Genomic DNA, 22,859 nt, shown 5'->3' on the forward strand with positions numbered 1-22,859 from the left:
ATTATTATTATTATTGAGTTAGTAGGTAGAACTTTTGAGATAAAATGCTTGCAAGAAAAAAAACATGATTATTTTATCAAAAATGATATGGAGACAGGGATAAACTAGAGTAATTAGAGTAACAAGGTTGCACATAATTTGGATTTATCTTGGATAATAAAAGATGTTTCATCACTGAAAAAAAAAACCCCCCCAATCTTCCATAGTTATAAAGGCCATTTTACAGTTGCAGGACATTTTCTATCAACCCCATGAATTCGAAAAGAATCTATATGAAAAAAGTGGTTCGAAAATATTTATAATGCAAAATAGTTCTTGAGCACAAGTGTAAATGCTAAAAAAGATAAAATTATAAAGAAATTATAAAAATAAATGGTCGATTTGTTTATTTATCTTAGCGTTTTAATTGAGTTGAGATTTTATGTATATAGCGCCAAAACACAATGCACTTTAGAATGTAAGGTAAGTAATGATAATACCTACAATGATAATATAATAATTGTCTTCCAAGAAGAATGACCCGCCTGGTGTTCCCCGGACCAGAGTTTGATACACCTGCTCTTTACCAGCTTGTCTAACCGAAGGGTGCGTTCGATTTATCTTCACGTGACGTGGCGGAGCAGGGGGGTGGCTTACTGGGCTTAAGCCCGGGTTGTTTTTTCAGAAGCCCGGGGTCTTTTGGAGTGTAATTTTTTCATAGTTAGATGCCTGGCTGACAACTGTATAAAGCAAAAAACTACACACAATATTCGAAGCACATAGTGCACACTGTGGGAATTTACAACTGTGCATAAATCCCCCCTAATATTGGTATGATCCGAGCTCAGGCACTAAGCGGGGCGGGGCAGCTGCTGCCTACGAGTGCGCTGTTGGAGAAACGGAGCTAGGCAGACAGAGAACTGAAGTATAACCAGGTACCAAAGCAAATCATTCGTACTGTACAAATAATGTAAATATGACGGTGCATCACGAAAGATTGATATCAAACTGATCACTTGAAGAGAAAGTAACATAATATGGGTCAATTGACCCATATTACGTTACTTTCTCTTCAAGTGAATCAACAAATGGCGAAATGAAAAGCCGAACAACAACAATGCTGTTTCTTTAGAGAGTCTTAGCTTACATGTGTGTCTATTTCATATTTTCAGTTGTTACCCTCCATGGCTAAATAAATCGGATTCAGTAATGTACTGATATACAAGAATGGACATAAGGAGCTTCTTTCAAAGAAAAAACTCTGGTAGTATTTTATATATTATGCTTTGTATGTTGTTCAGTATATTTCTATGCAAAACAAGAGGAATTTCAATACACAGCAGTATATTCACAGTTGAAACCAGATATTTACATACACTTTATGGAAAACACAAGAACATTTTTTTTACTGTACAACGTCAATTTAGAGTAACCTTTTGAATTAGTTAAATGTCAGAATAAAGAGAGACAGAGCTGTCTATTTTTTTATCACTTTCATCAAATTTAGGATTACATATATACTAAGTTTATTGTTAATTAATAAGAAAACTCCAGACATTCCATTCTGAGCTGAAGAAGCTTCTGATAGGTTAGTAGAGTCCATGTGAGTAAATTGGTGGCACAGCTGTGGATGCATATAAGCCAAAACACAGAGCCTGTTTCTTTGAAATGGGAAAATCCAGAGATGTCAACCAAAACACCAGAAAAAGAACTGTGGAGCTCCATAAGTGTGGCTCAAGTTTGAATACAATTTGGTGCCATTTACAATTAAGAAATACAGATAGTTTCTCTCTTTACTCTTAAAGTTAACAAATATGTTTTTTATATTTATCAATCTAAAAAAATAAACATTTAGTCTGATTTGTCTGTTACAATTAAAAAAAGTGTTTGTGTTTTGATCTGAAGAGTGTGTGTAAATATCTGGTTTCAACTGTATATTTGATGATTGTCAGCACAAAGAGGGAGAGAGAGGAACAGAGAGGGAGATGCAGAATGAGGACAGAACAGAGATGGAACAAGAGCAGGTGAGACACATGTTAGTCAAATGGTTGTTTACCAAAAGTATCACTGTATCATAGGTACTCATGTATCTCGTACCTAGTGTTTCTTTTTAGGTTTACTATTTTTCAAATTCTACATTTATTAAGTTATGCAGGCTTGTTTGCACAACAAGGCTAAATAATTATATAAAAAATCCCACATGCATACTACCCTTTAGGGCTAAGCCCCCGGGTGTTTCAAATGTCTGGCTCCGCCTCTGTTCACGTCCTTAGCAGTTCAGTTTACTTTTATTGTTTTTTTTTTGTTTGTTTGTTTGTTTTTGTAGAAATATAACCCAATTAATTGAAAGTAACTGGTTTAAATGTTGGATAATATTTCGAACAACCTTTGATGGGCGACAAACAAGCAGCTATTTGGCATTATCTGAAATGTCCCGCCCGCCGGACATCGTTTATTATGTCTTTAACCAAGCACAGCCCGCTCAGTACTGTGTGCGGAAGACAACCGCCATTTCCGGAAATTACAAGTCAGCTGCTAGGAAGCTGACGATTGTTGCTGTTTAGTTAGCTTGATGGCTAATCTTGTCAGTTGTTAGGGTTTGCTTCACACTGCTGGAGCTGTTCGTGGAAACATTTGGACCTGTGTTGTTAACGAGCTGCACTCCTGTAAACATGAAGTGGGTGTTTTTTCTCGAGGCTCTCCTCCTGGCTTGTTTTGTGCTGCTGAGCCAAGTGACAGCGAAGGTAAGGCTGACGTTAGCAGACTTAGCTAGTTATGTGGAGGAAATGGTGATGATGGCTGGATGAAATGAAATGCCTTTTTCTTTCAATCTCCTCTAAACGATGACTTGTCGCTGTGGGTTTGACAGTTGGATGTCAGAAAAGTTAACTAATGCGCGAATGTGGCTGCTATGTTTGCTGCTTGATGGTGAGGATGTAGAACAGAAAAAAGAGGCTATTTATCCCGAAGTTGGCAAGTTCCTGTGTTAACAGCGGCCAAAACATTAAACATAAAGCTGGATAAAATACATTACGACAGGACGAAAGGGGTCAGTAAAGTAGGAGCACAGTTAAATAGAGAAAAGTGAAGGAGTTAAGTATCTAAATAAAATAATGACACTCCATCTAAAAAAAAAAAGTGAGTAAAAACCAAAGATGCAGGTATTGTCACGTGACTGTACTGAATGCGTGTGACATCTGTAACCTGTATCGACATAACTATAATAATCAGTGTTATGGTTGAGTAAGCAGGTTCAACAAACTGTGTCTGACCATAAAGTCCAAGTTGATTACCTCTCACACGGGCAACTCTTGAGTTTTAAGTTCGAGAAAGCCAGAGTTCAGCTGCCTGAGTTTGTTCACCCCAGAGTTTAATTGCTTCAATGCAGGCTCTCCATTTGAATCCATCTATCTTAAAAACAGCATCGCGGCATTTTATTCAGCATCGTCCACTCAGTCATCATTTACTCAGATTTACTTTTCATTAACAGATCAATCCTAACAAACACACTCCTGGTTTTACTAATTTGATGGCTGATAGAAGCTGTTATTAAATGAAAATTAAAAAAATTAAAAAGAGACAAGCAACATCCTTCTGCCATGTTATGGGTGTTGATGTTGTATAGTCTGTCCATCAGAGGGCACTAAACATCTTCCCTGTTGGCAACACTGATTGAAACGGCACAAACACAACAATCAGCTAATCTGAGCAGAGCTGGGCAGAATGTAAACGAGTAAATTAATAACCACACGAAAAAATGTTAATGAATCTGTTTATGTTTTCTTTGTCTGAAAGAAAAGGAAATCATCCGATATATCAGAATGTCAGATTATTAAATGAACAAATATAAATATTGGGCTTAAATATCCTCTAAGTTTATTTTGGGATGATGTAAAGTGTAAAGTGTTTAGTTAGTCCCCATAGGGAAATAGTTCCTCTGCATTTAACCTATTCACCCAGTGAAGCAGTGGGCAGCCACCAGTGCAGCGCCCGGGGACCAGTGTGTAGGGACGGTACCTTGCTCAGGGGTACCTCAGGGTAGCCGTTCAGTGGAGTCGAACCCCCGACCTTCCGATCATGGGGCCACCACTCTACCTACTGAGCTATCCCTGCCCGATTATTATGATTTGCATAATAATGAATTAATTGCATAATTGCATACTAATGAAATGTGTAGGCTTTTGTGTACCATATATTGTGCAAATGTGTTTGACAAACAAAAAAATGAACATTTGCCGTCTCTGTTGCAGAATTCAGAGGACATCCGCTGTAAATGCATCTGTCCGCCGTACCGAGAAGTCGAGGGTCAAATCTACAAACAAAATGTCTCTCTTAAGGACTGGTATGCTAACAAATCCGTCGCTGTGTTTCTCTCAATGATGCAAGTTGTCCTTGGTCTGTTTAGCTGAAAAGCTGAAAGCTTGTTAATTTTAATGTTTCGTCAGCAACTGTCTCCACGTGGTTGATCCCATGCCAGTGGACGGGAAAGATGTGGAGGCGTACTGTTTACGCTGTGAGTGTAAATATGAAGAGAGGAGCTCGGGGACCATTAAGGTAAATTCAAGTTAGATCAAAGAGTCGTGGTTGTTTTTTCTTTGCTGTGACGCAGGGCTGTATCTAATGATTGAGTTTTAGTTTTATAGTCTTATTGTACTTTTATTGTGACGCCTCTCTTTTGTCTAAAGCAAAATGCAAAAATGAAAAACAGCCAGCCTATCATGTGACTCATGCTGTGTGTGACTTAATGGATTATTGTTCAGCTTAGAGGACATCTGATTGTTTCAGTGACTTTTTTTTTTTCCTTCTAAACCAGGAAACGAGCAATCCCACAGTAATTGTTTCTTATTTTCAGTTTACCATCATAATGTACCTGTCCATTTTGGGTCTGCTGCTGCTCTACATGGTCTACCTGACTCTCCTGGAGCCCATGTTGAAGAGGCGCCTGTTTGGGCACTCGCAGCTTATACAGAGCGACGATGATGTTGGGGTATGTGGTCCCTTTAATTTTACAGCACTCCACCTGAGAGCATTGTTGTATAGTTTCTTTTCACTGCTGCTGCGCCACTCTTCTGCTCCTTTTATGAGGATTTTTATGTGGACCCATTGGCCGAAATGTCACATGGGAGTCATCCTTTGTAGGTAAACTTTAAAAGTTTACAAGTGCCTCTGTTAATTTTCAAACCCTTTTTTGGTGCTGTGCTGTGCTGAAAATGCCTCAAGTGAATCTGATCGCATGTTTCAAGCAAAGACTGGAGAACACGGTAGTTACTACAATCGCAGGCAAACACGGGAGCAGGGAGGATCTAAAACAAGCTGTAACTACCTTCTGTTCACAACATAGTTAAAAGAAAGCTGATGACAGCTGCTACATTACTGATGGTGAAATCGTGATTATTTATAAGAACATGGGCATGACAAAGATCTGGGACAGGAAGTGTGGTTGTGGTGCAGTGGGTGAGAACACAACCTGTGATGTGAAAAAGTAGTGGTGAAGCTTTAGGTTTCCTGCTGCTGCAGATTCACGTGAAAATAATTTAATTTGTGAAATATGAGTTGACCCTTACTGTAACATACTCACAGGAAATGCAGTGTATGGGTCAGTAAGCTTAGCACTTACTGCTATCGTTCATCAGGACGAGCTGATGCTCATTTTCTGCATTTTTTCCACTGTGGAAACGATTAAAATGAACGAAGAGCTTCACTCGGCAGGAAGGAAACGAATTCCTCAGAGAGATGACCAACTCCTGTCAATATTCCCAGCTGTTTACCAACTGATACCACAGGAGACATAAAATCAGATCAGAGTTATTCACAAATTGATGGAAACAGGCTGATTATGTTGTTATTTTTAAATAAGATAAAGATATTTTGGTTTTAGTCGTCCTCACCATCAAAATCTGTGAGCTCAAACATTGTCTGATGCCACCAGGTGTCACCTAATTGACATGACTGAAAGGATTCCCACTTTAACGTGTCAGTTTTCAAAGTCAAACATTGGTCTGTTTATTACATTTGTTCATGCTGCTCGCTTGCTGCACAGTGAACAATCAGCCTGAGTTTGTGTTTTCATTAATCTGTACTTTTTAAAAGCCAGAACACACTCATATGCAGTATCAAGTAGGAGAAAGAAACAAAAAGGAAACAGTTCAGTAGATTCCTGACTTCTTGCTGTTTTCTCTTTTTAATTATTTAATAAAAAGGCACTGTGAAAATGCTCAAATTTCTTCGTAAGAGCAGACAGTTTGGTTGTTTTAATTTAATTTCCAGTCTGAAAGACTGTTTAGAGAAAAAAGCAGTGACTACCTTTGACTGTGGGAGGTGGGTGCAAAGCAGTCTCACTGTGTTTCACTGGCAAAGTTTAGGCAAGAAGAATTGTGGTGTTTGTCTTATACTGTACAAAAAGCTAATGCTGCCACTAAAAGTTTAAGATTTGTCAGTATATTGTTTTTCTGGTGAATAAGCTGACAACAAACAGCTGAGGTGCTGCGTTGTCTTGTTTATCCCAAAGCTTGTAGTCAAAATTCAGACCACATGTTTCTCCTGTGCTCTAACATGAATTAGATGAAGAAAAAAAAAATTTGCAAGCAAAACCAATAAAAGCGGAAGGACTCCTGCAACATTAATTATAGAGGAAATGGTGGGCTTGTAATGTTTAGTGCTCGATACAGAGAGACTGTCTGACTAAAGCTCTTGCTTTTAGTCAGACAGGGCTTTCCCTTTCCCATCCTCACAACATAATCCCATAGCCATTTTTTACTTAAATAATATCCAGTAAAGAAGATTATTATAGTTGACTAAAACTAAACTAACATCTGGATACATTTTAGCTAACTACACTAGACTTTTTAAAAGAAAAAAAGATTTTGTGAACTCTGAAAACTAAAATAAAGTTTTAGTAAATTATAAAGTTTTAGGGTTTAGTTTTAGTGTTTGTTAGTTTAGTAAAATTTCATTACAACTTGCCTTATGAGGCGTTTATGGACATGTTTATTGGGACTCATGGTGTCTTACAAGACTGTTAATTAACTTCTTTCCAAAAGTTTTGTTTTACTTGTACTGATTTTCTAAATCTTGCCTCTGACACATTGCCGCCATGCAACAATTTAAAAGCCTTAAACTAGCAGTGAAACTTATAAAACTAAACATTTTCAAACAATAAAAACCAAAACTGAAATCAGAAAATCCACTCTGGACACCAACAGAAACCAAACTGAATTAAAAACAATCAAAATAAAGTAAATGTGAAAGGAAACTAGAAAATACAAAGCTATAACAACACTCCACCGGAGACTAGGCTTTTGTTAATTTAAATGATTCTCACTGCTAACCCGGCTTGAGCAGCTGTCAGCATACATACACATCCCAAACAGAACAGAGGACATCTACATGTGTGTTAACTGTTGTTTTTATTAGTTGTTGTTGTTTTCAAGACGGTCATTAAAATGTACATTTGAGTCTTAAAAAGAACTACCGAGACGCTCGTGTTTGACGTACATCAGACTTTTTAATCTCACTGTGTTAACTTTGCTTTCAGGACCAGCAGCCGTTCGCCAACGCTCACAACGTGCTGTCCCGGTCACACTCTCGATCCAACGTCCTGAACAAAGTGGAGCATGCCCAGCAGCGCTGGAGGAGGCAGGTCCAGGAACAGAGGAAATCTGTGTTTGACCGCCATGTTGTTCTCAGTTAAAAACCGTGATTAAGTAAATGGTGGAGCAAAAAAACAACAATAACAGAAAAACACTGTGACAGACGCCCTCCAATTATATCGCTTCGTTTCTCTCATTTCTGAATCAAATCTAAACGTGTGTGGTGCATCAGAGGTGGACATAGGTAAGAAATCATTCCCGGCTCTGGTTTAGTCTGCAGGCAACACACGAGGTTACTCTGAATTAATTTCTTGCACAGTTTAAATACACAGACCTAAAACACAATTTATTCTTTGACTAATGAATCTGAGCTAAGAGTCCTCTTAGTCCAAAGAAGTCTGATTACACTTGATTTCTGAACAAAACATCCAGATGTTGGTCATAACTGGCTGTTACCTTGTTGGCATTTAGCGGGGTCGATAGTTTCCACCCTAAAACAAACACGATCACTGCTCTCACCATGGGAGCAAAAAGGGAAAAAAAAAATCATGTAAAATACTCCTGCTTTAAAAATGCATGTTTTATAAATAAATCTTTTCTAAATGTGTTTACGATCCTTCCTTCCTACCATGATTATTAATGTCTCATAACTGGTGTGAAATTAATCATTTTAATGAACTGAGTTAATTTTGGTAACTGAACAAGTAGTTTCCCTGAACCTTGTTGCAGAAATCAATGTGATTTCCTCTCGATGTCATAATGAACTTACAGTAGCTGTGCTATTGGTTATCGGCTGTTAGTGGCCCTTTAAAATCTGTGCCCTCTCCAACTGCCTAAATGTAGCGTCACGTCTTTTGGTTTAGCAGGTTTTTTGGGGGTTTTAAACGCTTGGTCAAACATCACGTCCACAGTCAGTGTCCTTGTTGTCTAACAGGCAGGGTTTCTGTGACAGAATTTATTTTGTGTATAGTTTGTGTGAGTACATGGGCAGAGTGGATGAACTGCCATCGCTGGGAGACATTTGAAAGTGTTCTTAACTATTGTATATGTGGTACCTTTAACTTTGAAATAAAGTTCTGTAATATTTCTGATTCTTGCACTTGTAATCTGTTCGTTACATTGGTCCCAGGTCAGCCCTGAGAAAACACGTTTAACTACTAGTTTGTTGTCATTTATTACGATTTATATATTTGGGGTTTTTTTTGTTTTTGTTTTTTTGAGCTGACTGATATGCTGCAGAGGTCCCAGGACAAAGATAAAATACCAACTTACTTTAGAACAAAGACGATCATTGTATCTACACCAGAATCCTGCCCGGGTTCAGGTCATGTTTGTCACATGTTAATCACAAAAGAGCCACAAAAAAGCAGGAACCATATGAGGCTCCTCATCATTTTAGCTTTTATTTCAACATACGTGTTAATAAACAATACAACTGGTAACCAAGTCATCACAAAGAGGGGGCGTTTGTAGATATGAGGTTGGAGGAAAGCTTGATTTAGGGCTTTGGTGATGGCATAAATTGATGCAGAGCTGACGCGGAAGCATAATTCTCATGTAACCCTGTGACACTGGTACTTATAACACCCAACAGCATCAGATGACAGCATGGATAGGACCAAGAGAAGTTTTTATTCATATATATATGTATATATGTATCTATATCAACTGACTGAGTATGTTTACATCAGGTACTTTATTTTAGTTATGCAACTTGTGCACTATTAAGCTGCCTGATTTGGATTACAGGTTTTGCTCAAGTAAAACGTCTTAATAATAGCTCAGCCCCCCGCCCCCGACTTCTCAAAACACAAAATTATGTTTAGATGTTGTAAGAGGGTGTGAATCATGTCAGATTTTCTACACCAGATTTCTGCACTGATTTTTGGTTGTGATTAAATATTCAGATTTCCTGTAGCCCCCCCCCCTCCGCGAGCTTTGTTCTTGGTCTCCTGTGGCAAAAACGAGGCAAGAATCCTGGAAACACCCCGGTCTCAAAGTTAGTTGGGAAGCCTCCCTTCAGTGACAGCGTGTATACGATTTTTCTAAACTCTGACAATCACTTTAAATCGTTTAAATCCACAAGTCAACCAAACTAAGAAAAACAATAGATTAAAAAAAAAGGAGAAACCTTTCTGCTTGAATGCATTTCTGGGAACCGTGGAGACAAACATCTCCCAAACTTTGACATGTTAGTAATCCAGCCTTAAATACCTCGTTTTTTTTTTTTTTAAAGTGTTCTTTTGTCTGGTGCTTTTCTGGCTTAGTAAATCTCTGTTTTCATAACTTGTCCTCTCTGTGTTGGCAACAGTTTTTCTACCAATGGAAAAATACTAATTTGGGATTCAGCTTGGTCAATAAAAAAAACTCGACAGGCATTTTCTTCTTCTTCTTTTACTTCTCATCTTGACATAGTAACCCATTAAGTTACCGTGTCATGATGAAAATTTGGATTTCGCAGAGAAAAGTCCCATACAAGCATTCAAACCAGTTAAATTGCAGATGTTTGATAACTCCAACCATCTTCTTTTCATTTAACTCAGTGATTTCCATACAGCTACGTCATCGTTTCCTGTGCAGTCCGCTTTTCCTTTTTTCCCTTCTCTCTCTGCATGCAGTTCTACCGAGAAGACTATTTTCCCCAGTAAAAAAAAGAAGAAGCAGTTTTCAAGCTGCACACATACATACACACACACACAGAGAGAGAGAGCGACACGGGCTCTGTGCAAGAATGGATCAGTGACCTAACTGAGCTCCAAGAAAGACAGTCAGGTAGGCTTTGTTTCTTTGTTTTACCTCCTTAAATGTTCTTTGTATAGAAATCTAACCAAACTTTCCTTTTTTAAAAGTAAGCTGTAGTTTTTGCAGCAGATTTAGAGAGTTTCTGTGAAGAAAAACAGCTGAACGGAACGATACCTTAGTCATTTTTGATATAATTAAGGTGTGTGACTCAAAAAAAAGTTCGCAGATAGTGATTTAGATCGATGTCAGATGATAACTTCAGTGTTTAATGTTTATGTGGGAAAGTAGCTCTTCTCAGTTTTACTGTTGCACTTGCATCGACGAGCCTACAGGGGTCGCCTCAGACTTTGAATTTGATCCAGTGCAGAATCGATGGCTTTTACATCCATCTGTGTTTATTTTATTTCATGCCCCAACAAGCTCCCGTTCAATTTTTTAAATGACTTTCCCAGGTATTTGTCAAACCTGTCCCTACTAATACACACACACACACACACACACACACACACACACACACACACACACACACACACACACACACACACACACACACACACACAGTCATGTTTCCATATCTCCACAATACATTACACTGACTTACATTCATTTTGCTGTTGTTACCTCAAGCCAAGTCTTCTTAAAATGCACTGATTTTGTTATTTAGAGTCTATTTTTGTACCCACAAGAAAGCCAGATCTTCGGAATGAGATGGTTATGTCAACATAAATATTATATGTATATACATATGTGCATACTCAGTATATGAAATGTTACCCCGTATCGCTGCATTCAAGGTTTCTGATTCAGTTCGGACTGATGTTGTGGCTGCTGTGTGGTCAGAAGCTGAAATGCCATGAGATAAAGGAATGTCCTTGTACTAAACTGTTCTGCTTGCTGCTCCGCCAGCACATCATGTTGTGAAAGCTGCAGCTATTCAGAGCATTTTTAGAAACAATAACATCTTATTGTTACTTTGACTGAGAGAACAAGAAAAGTTTTGTGCTTCGGTTAAACATTCCCCCCTCGATAATCAAAGAGTGATCATGGTTACTCATAGACTGCAATCCCCCTTTTCCCCTTGAAGCAGGGATGTGAAACTCATTTTACATGCGTCCCATTTTGATCTTGTGCTGAGACCTTTACACCGACACCAGGTGTTTAACTAAGCATTTAATCCCTGTGATATCTTGATATAAAATAAAAATAAAATAAATAAGTGCATTTCTACATGATCAATGTATAAAATTAAGACAATTACTAAGACACTGCCCAGATTGTCTTGTAGTTTTTGTTGATTGATGAATTTTGTTTTCAACTGAAATTTCTATAGTAGACAGTAAACAGCAACTTTTCTGTCATTTAATTGTTTAAATGTGTCTTAACTACTTATTAAAGGGCGAATGGCTGTGGGGGATGTCTTTCAGAAATAAAACCTTTAAAAATACAGTTAAAAGAAAAAATATTTATGCCCTCTTTCATATTTTCCAAAACCACTCAGTGGGCCGGATTACAGTTTTTCCTGGGCCAATTCTTGCCCCCAAACCTCATGTTTGACACCCCTTTCTTAAAGGGTCTTCTATAACACAGAACCAGCTGATAACTGTTATTTACTGTAACCCTCAAGGTGGCTGATACTACCTAGCTTTTCTAAGGTGAACGATGGACTGATCCTAACAGCCACAGTACCATTTGGCCTTTTTTGCATTCAAACATGTGCGAATACAAAGAAAAGTAAGTGAGAGTCTCTTGAGAGTGATGTCAGATACAGTTAAAAGAGACACTTCCAGCCCATTTCTTCACTTCTTTCGAAGTGAAGAGGCTGTGTCAACTCGACAAGTTGCATCTTCTCCCTCTGTGCTGTCAGGCTGCATCTCAGGGTGTTGAAAAGACACGTCAACTTAATCGGGAAGTTAAAGAGCTGCCTTGGGTCCTTTTCTGAAACTCAATATGGTGTTTATTACACTATTTAGGGGATAATTGTGCTGTGACTTTGACTTCTTGTCCTCTCTTCTCATTGAAACTTCAGGAAGGAAAAAGAAAGGCTTAGTAATGATTTTCTCTCTGGCGTGTCAGTGGCCAAAGTCTCACAGAGATGAGGCGTAATCGTATCTGTTGTTCATGTTGGATGAGATTACTGCTTATTCCCTCATGAGTGCAGCTCCAGGAGGTGTGTAACGAATGAATACGATGTCTGCTGTCAGAGCTCTGTGGTTAGTCCCGAAACTGAGGTTGAAGGGATTCACATAAAGTTTTAGAAATCTGTCTTAATTGGGATTCCTTTCCTGTCTGGTAAAATTTCATGTATGCTCGTGAGTCTGTGCTTTGATGCTCCCGTGTCCTGTGAGAAGAGGATGTGGCTTTTAATGAGAAGTCCAGATGCCACTGTGATCAGTGGAACAATGAATTCCACATTATGTTGTGGTGAAAATAAAAAAAAAAAATCCCACAAAAAGCTGTTAGTGCCTAAGTCTTTTGTGCTGAAAATGTGCGGATTTGAAGTGTTTTCAGGAAGGACGATCTTTATGAGACCTTGAAAGGATTTGACGGGGTCTCTGTAAGAAAAGCTGCACAGTCACTGATCTGTAGGCTTCCTGCTGACTTCATGTAATGAACCGCGATCACGGATGTCTGAGTTTTGTGACTTCCTCTCTCTTCCCAGGCTTGTGGGATGATAAGACACCCCAAGAGACTGAAAGGAGAATGTTTATGGGTGCTCCTTCAGTGTTTGGGGCAGAAATGTACAGACAGATAACCATGGATGACAAAGGGAACTCTCTTGTGAAATAGTTGGAAACGGTTTTCTCTGAACTTCCATCAACTTCTGCCAAAAGAACAAAACATATATTAGAAATTCCTTTATTTGTGTCCAGTGCAAACCTTTTTTAATTGGATGCGAGACCTCACCATAACACCGCACTACAGGCTGAAATGAGTGTGTCTTTCTCTTGTTTATAAATGACTGATGTAACTTTTACTGATGTAACACCTGGCTTTAAAAAAAAATAAATCCCTGCCCTTAGGCTTAAAGCATCACCCGTGAGTCTGATTTGGTGTCTCCTGCCAGGTCTCTCCTCTGTTACACCTGGAACCACACCCACAAGTGATGACATGGGATCTTGGAGTGCACCTGCGTATCTGTGCAACAAGGTTAAAGGTAGAGGTCAGGAATAAAACAGATTTTCAGGGATTCTTAGTCATCTTTTTTGCTTTTAAGTGAACATTACAAAGTGATATCACGCCATACTCTTACTTCACTTGCAATAGGTATTCTGAATGGGGGTTTTCTTTAGAAAAGCACAGTTGTTTTCATCATGAGGTGGTCAGAGATGGATGATTAATAGAATCAGTCATCACAAATCTGATGATTTTTTTATAGGTCTGCGTAGGGTTGAAAAAACACCCAAATTTTAGTAAACTGTAACTGTTCTGCATATGGTGCTACTCAATAAATAAAGCTCATTAACTTAAAAGTTGAATTTATCATGTTACTGTAACTAAAAACTGTTGTTCTGATTAATAGAAGCAGTAACTTTGGTTAGTTGAGTGTCTGAAGGATTGACACGATGGTGAGAAGGTCCCAGACCAGAGTCCAGTCTGGGGGCCTTTCTGTGTGATGTTCCCATGGGAACAGCTACTCCAGTTTCCTTTAACAGTCCAAAGTCACGCATGGAGTTAGGTTAACTGGTGATTCTAAGTTGGCTGTAGCTGTAAGTGTGAGTAGTTGTCTGTCTCTTTGTGGTAGACTGGTTATCCAGGGTGCACATCCTGCATCTCGCCCTACGGCGGCCGGGATAGGCTCCAGGGCCTCCTGCAACTCAGAATTTGATAAGCTGAAGAACAAGATGGGTGGATCTGTGCATTTCCTTTTAATGTGAAGGTGACTAAAAAGAGATGATTTTTGTTCCAAGTCTCATTTCTTGCACATCGTTTCCTCCACCCTGGGGTGTACTCTCCCTTCAGGGAACAGCACAGTCCTGGTGCACAGCTGGCTTTAGAGGACACCGCTGGAGTCTCTAGTTTGAGGAACAGACGCTTGGCAGTTTTTATTAAACAGGACCTGTAAGAACCAGATTGTGCTTTGAGTCATCACGAAGCATTTTGAGCTAAAAGTTAGAAAAGGTGCCTTAAAAATAACGTGTTTGACTGACTTTGAATGCACTCTGGTGAAGCTGCTGGAGGACAAATGAATAACATGAGGAGTCTTCATGTGTGTACGCACTTTAATGGTGAACATGTCATAAGGGATCTTTTCCTATCATTAATGAAACGCTATTATACGGCCAACATGCATTTGCACATGTGGGCAACACTCGGTCAGTGTTTCCCATTCACTTTGGACATATGAATGGCATCTTTGTGTGTGCTGTGGAGCATTTTTCAGCATGACAATGCCCAGCAGCCAGCTCTGGCAGCGCGGATTCGTCCCATCAGCAGCCCTCGGCTCCTGAATATTCATCCACGCTCCTCAACTCGTCCTGACAATAAACAAGAGGCCAGAGGCTTGAATGCCTGGGTGGGGAGGGGAGGAGGGCAAAGGGGCAGAAGGAAGGGAGGCGGAGGGGGGGGGGGCAAATCCCGGCAAAAGTGGGGGGCAAACAACCCGTTTCCAAGGTAACAAGCCCAGCCTCTGTACTCTGCAGCAGTCTGTGAGAGAAAGGAGAGGGGAGGCAGGAGGGCTTTTTTCCTTTTTTCCTCCTTTTCTTTTTTTCTGGTCGGTTTTAGTTGGAAAGACATGAGTCGCAGTTTATTGAGAAGGGCAGGTATCCGGCAGAGCCAGCCAAAGTTTTTCACCGTGTAGACGAACGGGATCTGTGCGTCGCAAAGGGATTATAATCTCAAAATACCAGCAGCCATGGATGTGAGGGGAAACTCGGAGGTAAAAGCCGTCTGCTTTTTTTTTTTTTAAACAAACAAAAATTTCCCGACGAGCTACGGCAGGAAGTTTAATTTGTCACAAAGCAGCTAGTGGGACAAAGCAGGGGTGGAAAATAACTTTTTAAAAAGTTGCAAGGTGCGTTAAAGTGTCTCCATGTGACCATATTTGGTCAATGGCATGCTGAACGATGAAGTGCAGTCGTCGGCAGACTGCTTTGCTTTCACCCCCCCGACAGCTGACCCTTTGAATGAAGAAAAATGTCCCAGCGGATGCAGGCAGTAACTCTGCGGGCTTTGTAATTAGTTATTATCGGTCAAACATCCCTAAAGTCAAACCAGCAGATAAGTAAGAAAACAGCACAAGACTCCAGATCACACGACTCTGAACTGAGCACCCTGTGTCCTTTTTCCTGCTGGAGTTCAGGCTTATGGTGAGGGGGGTGACTTCTGTTGTTTTGGCCAGGGAAGGGTAAAAACCCAAATACTTTTTAAAACATGCATTCTGCGTATTTTAACCTTTACACTCTTGTGCATGTGCAGTTTTATCTGTTAACGCTTTTTGCGCCACACATTTGGAGATCATTTGCATTTCGTGTGATGTAGCAGTCCTTAAAAAGTATCATTAATCACACCTCTGTGGGTTAAAATGATCATGTACGTGTTTTCAGCTCTACTTCTTAGTTTGGAGCCTTTAATTTAACTTCTTCTGACCTGGCTTTGGCGCAGATGCAGGTCCAGGGTTGGTTTATTTATTTATTTTTTTGTGATTCTCTGAAACATGTGCATTTACTTACTTGGATAAAGGGGGAAAATCTGGCCCATGTATCACAATTGTTTCAGGCAATTTAAACTTCTAAAAGCACCTTTTTTTTTTTTTAGAACAACGCTGGGAAAAGAGTGTTTTCACTACACTGAGGTTTGTGTAGGTTAAGTATGGAGAGCTGTGTGGCTGTCTTTCTTGAATGTTTTGGTTCCTGAATATGAGTTTTCTTAACAGATTACAGCCTAAATCCTTATGATCTTATCTCACTCACCATAATGCAAACCCTATGGCTGTGAGCGGTTTTCTTTAAGCTTTCTTTTTCCTCCCTTAAAAAAGCCTTTCCATTGTGCAGATCAAACAATGACCTTCCCCTCTCACTGGATGGGACTGTCAACACAAAGCTTTTGAGGAAGTTCTTCTCTGTTCTCCATTCACTCTAACAGGAGTACGTCTAGCCTAAACGGGCCGTTGTTCACTCAACATCACAATCAAGAGTTGTTTTTGTCTTCAAGATAGGTTCATTGGGATTTACTGAGAATCGTGAGGGTCTGAGGTTGTAGTTTTCCTCACCGTCATGCTAAAGCGATCCTCAACCACATTTCTTCAGATCTGGGGGGTGTATTTCTCCAACATGCGGTTTTGACAGATTTCCTAGTCATAAATCTGCAGATCACAAGACCATCTCCCTTAGCTTCCCTCAAACAGCCACAGAAGTCACAAAGCTTCTTTTGAAAGCAAGCTTTTCATTGCCTTTCATGAAAGCATTTAATCTTATGTGACTATATCTACGCAGAAAGGAGACATATGATGCCGGTGCCTTTGGCTCGCCTGTGACTGTTTTAACCAATTCAGCTCTCACATTCACGTGGCTTAAAAACACAGCAGATGTCACACCTGTGGAGAGAGCACAGAACAATAAGGTGTGTGTTTCTTTCTAGGATTATAAACACTGATCTCATCGATCTGCTGTCGCTCAGCTAAGAAACTATATTAACCTTGCTTTCCGCCGTGGGATTTTAGTTCATTGAAGGTCATGCTATGCTGACTTAATATTAACTTTCAGGCATACAGTATTACCCACTGATTTAGGTCTAAGGCACACTCTTAGTCATACTGTTTGTCACCATGCTGCGGCCTCAACATACAAACTAGATTTATTGGCATCCCAGTGTTTTACTTTAGTACATTTTACTTCCACCTTCTATCCTTGATATGAGTGTTTGAGAGCCTGCCTGACCTCTCATTAGCTCATGAAGTAAAGCAAAACATATCACTTTCTTTCTGTACTGGACAATAACCCGTGAATTGTGATGGATCACTGGTGTTCTGGTTTTCACAAGCGCTGGTGTTAGGTTGATCAGTACCTCATATGATGCTCTATTCATGGTGCTTTGTTAGTAGACTACAGTCACAGCAGCAGTTCTGTTGTCAAAAATTTGTCTGGCTAACACTGATTGCAAGACCTTCAGAGCTGCCAGCTATAGACCTCTTTTACAGCGTAACGTAGTGACACTCACCGTTCCATGTGCCAAACCAAAGATGCCATCGTGATTCATTTATATTAGTCGTCTTTCCTCTGGGGCTGCCCAGAATTGCACAGTGTAAAACTGCCTTAAGCTTAATCCCTTTTGCATTTACCAAAAGAAATCTACGACTGGTGTGTCTTAAGGTTTACTAGGAAGTTTCTCAAGCTCTCTCCAGCTGCAGTGCCAACACGACTACACTTCCTCTCACCCACTCACAGTGCCTCTGGTTCAATAGTGCTTTTTTCTTTTTTCTCATTAAAGATGACAAGTGCAGGATTTCCACAAAGCTTTAGAAAGACTTTGGTTACAGCCTTTTTCTGTTTGTCTTTTAATAAAAATCCAAAATATTTTTCAAGCTATTTCATGTGAAGTAAAAATTAAGCCTCAAGCTACTGTGTAACTTAACCTCTATATGTAACCGTTTATAAGCGCCCCCCTGGGCTGTATAGTTAATGGGTCGTAATGTTTTAATAGGATTTTGCATGCCATGTCAGGGTAACAAAACATCATCATGTAGACGTTATCATGCCGTAAGACGTCCTGACTATATTTATTCGAGGGGCTACATTTGTCATGTATAGTTGCGTGCTGAGATACGAGCAGCGCTCGGGTTGGATGTCTGGAGTACACACACTCTCAGCTGTGTTTTCATTTCTTAAACACTTGTCACAACCTGTTGATACTCAGAATAAATGGTGCAAGCGCTGCATTTACAAAGCCTCCTTATAAAGTAGACAGCCTATAATCTTTAATGAATTGCTAGTGAATTTGACTCGGAGCATAATTTTCCCAGTGCCATTAATCAGCACATATTGACTTGAGTTTCCAGATTATTGAACTCAAAACAGCTAAAGCCGAGGAACGTCTTTATCTGTCTCAGTCATCACATGCGTAATGACTCCCCTAATGAGATCACGTCCAGTTATATTAATTAACTCACTGGCTACTTTAAGTCAAGAGTGCTAATGCCAGTGTAATCAATGGGAGCCCAGTTGTTTTCTTCAGGATTTGTTCATCAGCGAAGCCTAAAAAAAGGGGGTAATTTGATCCACATATTTTAAGTGCTCCACAAACAGCTCATATTTGTTCTGTTTCTAACTAAAACTGTGCGGTGAAGTTCGGGGAAACATCACATTTATGGCCAAAAGAATCCAGTGCCAGCTGTTCTTAAGTTTTTATAACTAGTGATGGGAAAAGAAAGTGTATGAACAGTGGAAACTGGGTTATGAATGAGTGGTCATGCTGCTGGCCCTCGTCCAACATGGGAGAAAATAAAGAAATCCATATAGCTTGTTATGAACTGTTTCATGTAAGAACTGCTTTCTTTTGGCTGTCTGTTAGTAATTGGGTAACATTACGGTTCAGCCGAGGATGGGCGGCTGATTAGTGATTAGTGTCACGCTGTCAGTAGACTGAGTCTCCCGTGGTGGGCAGATGAACATTTGCTCACGCAGAGTGATAGTCTCGGTCGGTGTGTATTGGTAAAAAACAAGGTTTGTGGATTTATTGAGCAACAGGACTGTGATTTCTGGAAAGAGACACTGCTGCAGAATATTTTAAATGCACTTTTTTGGTTCTTTGAGTACTACAAGGAAAGAACCCTTGAAGTTATACATCTCTACAGCTGAGATCTCCAAAACTGCGCAACACCGTGAAACAGTCTTTAGAAAAATGAGATTTCTAGACTCGACTGTTCCTTTAATTTGCATAAAACTGATAGATTCTGAGAAATGACTCATAGGAGAACAAATGAACCACGCAGGTATTAGTAAAGCTAATCTCTTTCTCTGTTTACTTAAGCTTTAAGAATTTGGCAAACAAGAGCACATTTTGTGTCCTTGGAAAAGTCAAAGACTTTTCTGTTGGAGGTCAGCTTTGTGACAGATTCACCCCACCCCCCCCACCTCCCCGCTGCAGCTCAGATGGACATAAGCCTGTTTTCCACATGCCTGCCTCTGCAGCTGTGCATGCTCATATCTAGGTTATACAGAAGGGGTTTTCATCTTTTCCACAAGGAGAAAATATGCCATGATTGCCCTGAAAAAAAAAACAGAGATAAAAAAAGAAGTATTGGTTCCACCTGGACAATCGAGCTACAGTGGCAGCATGGCAAAACATGTGGTAGTGTAATTATATAGGTATGGGTATGTGCAACTGCCAGTAGCACTGACCTTGGTGGGTTTCTTTTACATAGACAGATAGAGGCCGTTAGAGTCTCAAATGGGTCTCCAGAGAGTCTCACTATGAACACAATGCACATATATACTTCAGGTTTTCAGTTTCAGATGGGAATTTTTGCTTTCCCATCATGGTTGGCTTATAAAATGCCTAAAAACAATCTTTACATGTAGTGAAAATGATTTTATGTGTATTCATCCTGTTGAATATCAAATCCTGGGTGCCCTTCTGAAAATATGTATCTGTACCTCAACTCCCACGCTGCTCTGCTGACATGATTCGGCTCAAATTGGCTCAACGGACTTTGTCCGCTGGGGACAAAACTGGTCTTTCAGGAGGTACTGAAACAATGGTGTGGATCAGTGTGTGGGCTTTTGCACTCATGTCTGCCAGCAAGTTGTGACGTCTGGAAAGAGTTGAGAATTCGCAGAGATTTTCACCCTTCCTTTCCCCATTTGTTTTTGGCTGCCTGTGAGCTCTGCAGTGGTTTGAAAAACCTTGAAGTCAGGTTGCTGATCAGCAGAAATAGAGAACCGGGTCAACCAGAAAAGCAGAGAAACAAGAGGCAGGCAGCTCTGTTTATGAAAGCTGTTGTGTCTGCTGCTTCTGATGCATATTTTTAAAGTTTGCCAGTCTTGATAATAACATGAAAATGTTACGTAAAGTTAAGCGGTTCCGTGAAGATTGCTCTTAGCCAGGTGCGTATTTGTGTAGCCTTACACTGAATGAGAACAAAGGTTTTGGCTTTGACTCCAGGTGTTTCTGCCCCTCTGCTGTGCTTCCTTTCACCCTCTGAGAACAGACTTTAATATTTTGAATGCAGCCAAGGTCTGACGGATAATGCAAATATTAGCACATTCCTGCAAGTTGCGGGGAGAACTATGTATCAGATAATATGTCAAAAGTGACAGTGCCAAGGACATGTGGACTCTCTTTAAAAGACACACACACACATAGACTACAGACTGATAAAAGACTTACTTTTTAACCATCTCTCCCTCTCAAGGACACACTGAGCACAAAGAGCTCTTTTATTCCAGGCCAAACAGTCTAATGGAGACACTGTCATGGTCCCATTTCATCAATATGCTCCTGTTGCTGGGGGAACATATGCGTCATTGATATGTAATCACATAATACTTCTGGACATGAACATGACAGAACCAGGAAAAACCCTGAAATGGCAAAGCTAGCTAATTAAGACGATGGTGTTGAATATCCAAAAGTGACACGTTGGCTTACAGGATTTGTTTTTATGCCAGAGGCAAAAACAGCCAGATAGTTTTTAATCTCTGCGTTGAGGTTGAAGTAAAGGGATTAAGAAGTAGCGCTTAAAAAAGAAAATAAGGAAGAAAAACTTTTAGCTGACTAAGTCTGGATGTTTTGCTAAGCTAAGATTTGAAAGAAGAGGAAACAGGCCAGTTGCTTGGAAATGCGGATATGTGTTAGTCGACATGGTTAGGTGAGACAATAGTGTAAATAAAGGATGGATGTGCTAGCGGCATTTTGGGTGTAGACAAAATGCCAAACTCATAGGACTTGTTTTTTTAAGCAGGACGTGACCATATATAGGATGAACCTGGGGAGTTAGCTTACACTAGCCTAACTAGCTAGAAGAGTGCATTGTGGTTCAGTGTGTTGTAAAACAGGATGATAAGTTGGCTAGCGACAAACAGACAAAATGTATTGGTCACAGAAACCAAACAATGTGACTTTGAGTGCACTGGATGTTGTTAGTTTCAGGGTGTTGATCTTCAAAAATGGCTGATCACACCAAGAAGCAAACTCACCCACAACAGGCCCATGGGAATACTCTTCACCATAAAGAAGACTTACAGTCATCGTATCATCTGCATATTGGGAATCCAGATGTGGCCGGATTGAATTAAAAGATGAAGAAAAGTCAGTAAATAGGAGCAGAGCATGGGCTTTGGCCCTTTCCAGACGACGATACAGGAAATTTATTCAACCACGGCTTCATCTTCAACGCCCCTACAAGGCCTGTATGCAAATTGCAGTGGATCATTATGCTCCATCTCCTGCAGAATCTCCTTTCTGTTGAGCTTTTCAAAAGACTTCATCACTAGAGATGTTAAAGTCCAGTCCCTGAACTTTTATTAGTCTTATTAAATTTAAATAATTTTCCACCCATGTTTACTTAAGATGGAAAGTTGGCATTTTAAAACTAATTGAGGCCTAATATTAAATTAAAAACAAAAAACAAAAAATGACGCTGTAATGAGCCCATGATACAGTGTTACAGTAAGAAAAGGACTTCACATTGAAAAGCTGACTGGAGCCCTCAGCCTCTCGGCCTGGGGCTCGGTCACTCTGGCACAGCTGGCTGCCGGCGGAGCTCACAGGCACGTCACTGCAACCCCCCCTGGCTTCTGCTTCGCGGCTGCTGAGTGACCTCTCATCTGGGGCTCTCCTTAACTCTTTCTGGGACAGTGGCGCAGCTGCCCCTCCGTTGGTCTTCCTTGGTCTCTTGTGTTCTGAGGGCCTCTGGATGTTTGGAGTTTTGATCTCCTCCATACCTGCTTCATGCCCTGGAGGACGGGGCTGTGGCCCCCCCACACCCTCTAGCAGATCCTTTTTGGCTCCTATCTCAAAGCACACTGTGCGCCTTCGATCTTATGTGCTGCACAATAATGTTTAATATTTAGTATTTACTGTTATATTCCCATAGATCATCGTGATTTTGTTTATTATGTTGCTCTTTTTTTTCTCTTCTGCTTCTTCTCTCTTTTTTCTTTCTCAACAGGTGATCCAGGTGATCGATATATGTATTTTTTGTCTGCTTATTTTGTTGGTTTTTGTTTTTTGCCTTTTATCCCCGTCCCTCTTCCCCGCTGTTTTTCTTTCCCTCTTTCTTTCTCCCCTTTCTTTTCCCCAGTCAAATCTGTCCCCGTATTTAGCAAGTAAAAATGAAATAAAATAAACAATAAAAAAAAGGTGAGTCAAATAGACCAATACGGCAAGGCTGGGATGGTCCATTTGGTAAAGTAAATCCGTTGGGCAGCTTTCTTCGCCTTTAGACAATAATTCTGATGGCAAAAGAGCCAAACGGGACAAGCAAAAAAAAGAAAAGAAAAAAAAGCTGACTGGTAACTTGGTTACAAGTTACAATTAAAATATTATTACTTAAAAAAAACTATTTTAATGGTATACAGCTTTTAAATGAACCTTTATCTTGTCAGTTGTCAG

The 22,859-nt window shown here is 40.0% G+C and overlaps 2 protein-coding genes and 1 long non-coding RNA gene across 4 annotated transcripts in view; all 3 read left to right on the forward strand.

Annotated features, from left to right (window-relative positions):
- Window positions 1-851: 851 nt before the first annotated feature.
- Window positions 852-2,163, forward strand: LOC146718716 (uncharacterized). Its single transcript, XR_014918799.1, has 3 exons — window positions 852-914; window positions 1,152-1,243; window positions 1,932-2,163. It is a non-coding gene; the product is annotated as an uncharacterized LOC146718716 (long non-coding RNA).
- A 294-nt stretch (window positions 2,164-2,457) lies between these two features.
- tmem9b (TMEM9 domain family, member B) lies at window positions 2,458-8,659 on the forward strand. Its single transcript, XM_085454478.1, has 5 exons — window positions 2,458-2,723; window positions 4,230-4,321; window positions 4,425-4,533; window positions 4,832-4,966; window positions 7,514-8,659. Exons 1-5 carry the CDS (start codon window positions 2,652-2,654, stop codon window positions 7,667-7,669), a joined length of 564 nt encoding a protein of 187 aa, XP_085310604.1. The 5' UTR covers window positions 2,458-2,651; the 3' UTR covers window positions 7,670-8,659.
- Window positions 8,660-10,280: 1,621 nt separating this feature from the next.
- dennd2b (DENN domain containing 2B) overlaps window positions 10,281-22,859 on the forward strand; it is a 56,651-nt gene continuing 44,072 nt past the window's right edge. Inside the window, exon 1 of one of the 2 annotated variants that reach the window (XM_085454499.1) lies at window positions 10,281-10,340. The gene's annotated coding sequence lies outside the window, so the exon portion shown is untranslated. Of the gene's footprint in view, window positions 10,341-14,924; window positions 15,187-22,859 lie in introns of those variants that run through there. The other variant, XM_085454491.1, reaches the window with a different exon arrangement.

Source organism: Copadichromis virginalis, linkage group LG1 (genome assembly GCF_057382275.1).
Source record: "Copadichromis virginalis isolate Kocher_CV1m ecotype Utaka linkage group LG1, C_Virginalis_male_GT1.1, whole genome shotgun sequence".
Classification (NCBI taxonomy): Eukaryota; Metazoa; Chordata; class Actinopteri; order Cichliformes; family Cichlidae; genus Copadichromis; species Copadichromis virginalis.